Genomic DNA, 6,187 nt, shown 5'->3' with positions numbered 1-6,187 from the left:
ACTCTTGTCCCCTGGTTTGCTTTACCACTTCCTTCAAATCCCACAAATCATCAGACAACCCAACCCACTTTTTCCTCTTTTGCTCAATTGTGTGACCAAGATTCCTCTCTTTTTTTTTTTAACTAAACATCTAGCATTCCCACTCATTAAGCATGCTCTCTCTCTCTCTCTCCATATTATATATATATAGCAATCTAACATTTTCAACGGCTCAAAAGAAAAAGAAAAAGTGTTCAAAGTGTCTTCTCAAACAATCCAACATCTCAAAATATCTCACGGTAAGGATTTCAACCATTCTTGTAAGACTATACACAGACTATAAGAGTAAAAGAAAAAGATTTCTATATTCATAAATTGTATTGCATCTATATCTGATTTTCACTAAAGAAATGTACATTTTTTTTCCTGTGTCACAAGTAACTATAGGCTAATGCTATGGTGCTTCAAAACTTGCATGTCTGCTTCAAAATTGTGTGAATAATGTCCATCCATGATTCTTTGCATAGTTAGGAAATCTCTTGCTCACATCATGCTGTAATCATAAATGAACAATTGTTTGAGGTAGAAATTTATGTATTCATCAATTCAGAGAGTTGGTATGAGATATTGATAAGATTACTTGGAGGAAAAAAGCAAGGCAAGTAATTTAAGCAGTTTACTATGATTTATCAAATGGAACCAACGGGTCAATAGTCCTTACCTTTATCAATCTTGATCTGTATAAGTTCTTTTATGAGTTGACGACAGATAGGGCATTTTTTTGATCGAACCGTCAATGCTTGCGCACATTCACTACACATGCACTGAAATGCAGAGTTGGTACCAAGATAGTTAGCAAAGAAGTTCAGAGAGAAAGAGTTGAGTGTGATGGGAAAAAGAAATGAAAAAAACTTTGTTTGTTGCAAAGCATGAAAAAAAGGAAGTAACTTTAGCTCAACATGGGAAAATTTATATCTAACTCACAAAGAAACACACTAAAAGAAAAGTTATTAAACTACATGAAGGAAGAAAAGGGGTAAGCAACATTACGATAACGTTATGCATTTTCATTTATTGTCTACAAGTACTTTCTTACAACCTGTTTATTTTACCAATACCTAGGTAGAAAACTAGTACCATACTAAATCCTGTGACAAACCAAGATCCAGTATTATCCATCAGAAGTTAGAACCATGCGTTAGGTGGGACCAAAATCAAGTGGAAGACCCTATAGTTTCTAATCTATCTAACATCAGCTGTTAATCATAATCAAGTGGAACACAGTTTCCAATCTAAGACTCTCTAGCAAGCAACCAGTGTAAAATCAGCTGTCAATATGATTAGGGTGCAATACCTAACAGAGTGGATTGGACACGCAACATCAAGAAACAAGGGTTATCAAATAGTAAGTGATCACCAATCCACAAAAATATTCATTCCAGTGACTATTTTAGTTGTACTAACAAAGCGCTTTCCTGAACTTGGCACTGAGTTGAATAGTTAAACGAAGCTCACTTAGAAGGCTAAAAAGCTTATTACTGATCTCTACTACTAGCATTTCTTCAAAACAAATCAAGGGTTAGTGATTTGTCTAATAGGTTACACAAAAGTAGATCAGAAGCTAAAACTAACCATTTCCTTGGGAGGTTGTTTCACCAACACTCCCTGATAAGGACATACAATACAATTCACCCAACTCATAATAACATCTATATTACCTCCAAGTAAGAAGACATAGCCAAAATGCATATACAAACAGGAGTGCATCTTGAACAATGGGAATGCCATTCTGGCTTACATATTATAGCTTTAGCCACCTTGGATTATTTATTTATTTTTGTAAGAATTTAGATGATGCTTTTCATTAGGATTAACAAAATTGCTTAAAGATTGGAGATCTTACCATATGCCGACAGGGCAATACAGCTACATCCTTTGGCTGAGTCATGCATATGATACATTCTTTCCCTGGCTCACCTGAATCATCTGAATTTCCAAATCCATAAAGTTCGTGTAGCTCATAACGAACTCCATTAATCCACAGGATCTGATTGATTACTTTTACTAGAAACTGACCCTCTCCATTATGCTCAATTACAGCTTGAGTAATCTGTGAATGGGGGGGTGTAGCTGGAAGAGGCTGAATGGACTCTAAATTTGTCAAGAGAGGTGGCAAGCCTGCCTCCACATAAATAACAAGCGGGAGAATGTCTTCGGCCGAAGATGAATTTGCAAGCTCGCCCATTTCAAACAAAACGTACTCAATGAAAGCCATCTCAATACCAGTTCCAGAAGGCTGAAAAAATTTCTGACCTAGACCTTTCTGGAAGGGGATTGTCATTGGCATATAATATTGAGGGTATAATGGAGTAAATGTGCAATCCAATTCTTCCTTGGCAAAGTAAAATATGGTGATACTGTTCTCAACGATTATATACATAAATAGATAAAAGAGAAATGCATCAGATTATATGAAGTATACATAATTTACAGAAAAAAGGTTATTGCAACTCAAGTTTTAATTCTATCTCCTACTGAGTCAAAGCAGAACACAATTACATATTTTAAGAATTCAGCATACATTAAGATGATAAAAATCAATTCATGCTGATCAGGTGGTTTTGCTTAAACCCCACTTGTGAGCATTACATTAGTGCACCAATGCGGTTAAAATAGTCTTACAACTGACAATACCTTCAGAGAAAAGTTATAGTAAAGAAGACTTTACAGCCATTATTAATGTAAAACACAATCTGCACCCTAAACAGAAACAAGTTTGAAACAATTTGCTATGTGAAAAACAAATTTTCACCTTTTTAACCCCTACTGCAGTCATAATTTTTTCCCCTGTACCATTGAGTCCTTATCAGCCAATCCACTCATAAAATCCTAGTAATCTTAATTAAATTATCAATGGTCAAACAATTTATTGATTAACAATGGGCTCAACATACATGATTGCATACCACTAACTCAATTGGCCTCTAAAATTAAATTATCAGTTTTACACTGCATAATATAATATAATTGTTCCATGGCAACAGTTCAATTATTCAATCAAAATCACCAAACTTTTGCTCTTCAATCTATCATTAATTACTCGAGAAACTATTAGCAGACCCATTTAATTATATTTATGCATATAAACCTTTGACTGAATAACGAAATTGAATTCCACATAGTGAGCATTATTGAATAAAACAGGCATGCATTCATTGTTTACCTGCCATCAACGAGAGCATCAAAAGTGAAAGAGAGCAAGAATGAGTGAGAATGATGGGCATCCGTATTAAGCTTGATGGTACCCTTGTGCACATTCACATTGTTCTTTATCCTCTTAGCACTGGCAAAAGGAGGCGGCAGCACGGCATTGATCCTGGGTTGAGCGTTATTGGAAGGAAATGGGTTAGGGATGTGGTGGTTCGGATGAGGAGCACCAAAAACAAAACTCGATGGCGATGGCGGAGGCAGAGTAGGAGAAGGAGAAGAAGAAGACTGCAAATTTAAGGAAGGGAATGAAAAATCAACCTGGGCAGTTGCAGGGGTTGTCGTATTAGTCGAAATCGTTGTCGTTTGATGATGGGTGGAAGAGTTGGGAGGAGGAGGAGAAGTGGCCGAAGGAGATGAAGAAGAGGTGACTGGACTAGGTGAAGGGTCGATAATGGAAGTGGAAGGAGAAGATGGCTGGGGAAGAGAAAGGCTTTGACCTTGACCTTGATCTTGATCTTGATCTTGATCGTGATCACCATGGTTGTGGTTGTGTTGGTGGTGGTTACGGTTGAAGCTCCATCTTCTCATTCTCGTTATTCTTCTTCTTCTTCCATCTCTGCTAAAAGAGACACCCATGTCAGAAGAAGAAGAAGAAGCCCTGGTAGTGGGAAAGCGTGCGTTTGGGACCTAAATGTGGTGGGTGGGTGGGTGACAACGTTCTTCAACGACACCGTTTTGCTAAAATCAAATTAAATATATTATGAGAAAGATTACCAATAATGATGCATAGAGAATCAGAAATCTTATAAGTATTCTTCCCTATATATAGGATTTTGAATTCAAATTATTTGATAATTTGTTGGATATTATCTTTCAAATACCGAATTATATTGCTAGATATTATGTTTCAAATCACGAATTATATTCCTTAGACCTTGGCTTTTTCTTTCTTATGTTGAGAGTAATTCAAAAGTTGTACTTCACTCTTTTTTTTTTTTTTGAATAAGATATACTTAGTGTTCTTAAAACATTCTAATCATAAAAAAAAAAACCAAGTTATTTGATATTTTGTTATATTTTATCTCTCAAATAACAAATTATTGTTATGTATTCGTTCATTAGGCACGACATATATACTTCATTAATTAATAAATGGTTTTTTTTATAACGCACCCACGTATATTAATTAAAAATATGCAAAAAATTATAGTAAGAAAATAATAAAAGATAAATAAATTACATCTATGATTTGTATAAAAAAAATTATATAGATTGAAAGTTGATTATATTTTATTCTAAAAACTAAAATCAAACTATATCTAAAATAAAATCATTAGGTTATAGCAATAAAATAAAAAATAAATTTAGGATGGCTAGGCTAATATAAGTTATGTTAAAATATCATCTTGAATGGTAATTTAGATAAATCTTGAGAGTGAACCTTTTATTTTTTTTCATAGGCAAGAAAAGGAAGAAAAAAACAGTAGTCGAAGGTGTGGGATCATTTAGCATTATATTACGTAATTTGAAGACGTAAAACTTAAAGATTCCAAATAAAAAACATGTCATGGTAATATTAATTAAACTTACTATTATTTTAAGTTATTTATTTAGATTATTTTCACAATAAGTTATATAATATAAATAGTTTATATATTTTTTGTTGTCCCATTACCTATTTGGACTCTGTGTTTTGACAAATTATTTTTTGGACCCTATGTTTTGTAAAATGGTTAAAATAAAACCCTAAACTCAATTTTGATAAATAAAAAATTGAATATAACAACACAATTTTTAAGCAGAATAATTTTATTTTTAATCTGAATTCTTAGTTTGGTAAATTATTTGTGATTTTAGTTGAGAAAATATTGACCAAAATCGGGTTTAGGATTCTATTTTAACCATTTTACAAAACATAGGGTCTAAAAAGTAATTTGTAAAAATACAGAGTCCAAACAGTTAATGGGGCAAAACACAGAATCCAAAAAAACATAAACCCTGATATAAATAGTGTAATTTAGTAGTAAAACAAATAATATAAATATTTAACCATAAATTTGTTGCTATATTTCATGGAGCTGTGATGCATGCTGTAGATGTCCTCAAAAGAGCCCAATCAACTTTACAAACCCATGCTTAGATCTTTGTGAAAATTAAATCTCACAACCTATGATTAATTTTATTTACAAATTTAATCTCAAAAGTTTTAATTACAAATATACTGTTTTTTATACAGCACATAAAAATAATACATCCCTCATGTAAAAATTGTCAATACTAAAATAATTATTTAATAATCTCTTTTCTTCATAACTTTAAAAAAAATAAAAAATTATGGCCACATCGTTAATCATTTTGACTCAAGAGTGGTACCATCGCGACCTATTCTTCAAAATGATCATTTTGATATGTTGGAAGCATATGTTTTCTCGCCGTTACCAGAATCAAAAGTAATCATTTTGTTGCTTATAGTTATAAATACAAATTAGATACTGATTAATTATCTTTTTACAAAAAATTTTATTTTAGTTAATTAACTTTAAGCTTATTTTCAAAATTTGGTTAATTGATTTATGTTATGTATGAAAATTAACTTTTTTAGGAGTAACTCCAAGTTTATGCTATAAAAAAATAATCAATTGGTATTATTTTCTAATAAGTTATTCATCGTTACTTGGAATTTGAGTAGTTTTTTATAATATATGATGACTAATTAGTTTATAAAATAGACTTAAAAGTAATATAAAAGTTACTGTTGACTGTGATTTTAGCCAACGACGTGAAAACGTCAATAACGACAAGCCTTCAAGAGAATGTAAATACACAGACAGTTTATGAACAGAAAAGTAAATAACACAGAGATTTTATAGTGGTTCAGCCCTGATTGTCGGTAATAGCCTAATCCACTTAGAGTTGTGATTTATAGATCTGTACTCAAGATCAGATGGACTGAGCCAACTGAGTTTCTTCAGTACAGATTGTGAAAATATAAGAGTTT

At 32.3% G+C, this 6,187-nt stretch overlaps 1 protein-coding gene across 1 annotated transcript; it reads right to left on the bottom strand.

Moving 5' to 3' along the window:
- Positions 1-218: 218 nt before the first annotated feature.
- Positions 219-3,857, bottom strand: LOC133790885 (probable E3 ubiquitin-protein ligase LUL4). The gene is made up of 4 exons (XM_062228718.1): positions 3,203-3,857; positions 1,883-2,396; positions 701-803; positions 219-532 (listed from the first exon to the last, which is right to left on the bottom strand). Exons 1-4 carry the CDS (start codon positions 3,823-3,825, stop codon positions 528-530), a joined length of 1,245 nt encoding a protein of 414 aa, XP_062084702.1. The 5' UTR covers positions 3,826-3,857; the 3' UTR covers positions 219-527.
- Between the last annotated feature and the right edge of the window lie 2,330 nt (positions 3,858-6,187).

Source organism: Humulus lupulus, chromosome 7 (genome assembly GCF_963169125.1).
Source record: "Humulus lupulus chromosome 7, drHumLupu1.1, whole genome shotgun sequence".
In the NCBI taxonomy this organism is placed as follows: Eukaryota; Viridiplantae; Streptophyta; class Magnoliopsida; order Rosales; family Cannabaceae; genus Humulus; species Humulus lupulus.
The sequence above is the reverse complement of the archived record's forward strand: the minus strand, read 5'-3'. Positions and strand labels throughout refer to the sequence as shown.

Coding starts and splice junctions, on each gene's coding strand:
- LOC133790885 (XM_062228718.1), bottom strand. CDS start 3,825: ATGGGTGTCTCTTTTAGCAGAGATGGAAGAAGAAGAAGAATAACGAGA. Junction 2,397..3,202: donor GATGCTCTCGTTGATGGCAG/GTAAACAATGAA, acceptor CGTTGAGAACAG/TATCACCATATTTTACTTTG. Junction 804..1,882: donor TATTGCCCTGTCGGCATATG/GTAAGATCTCCA, acceptor TCTGCATTTCAG/TGCATGTGTAGTGAATGTGC.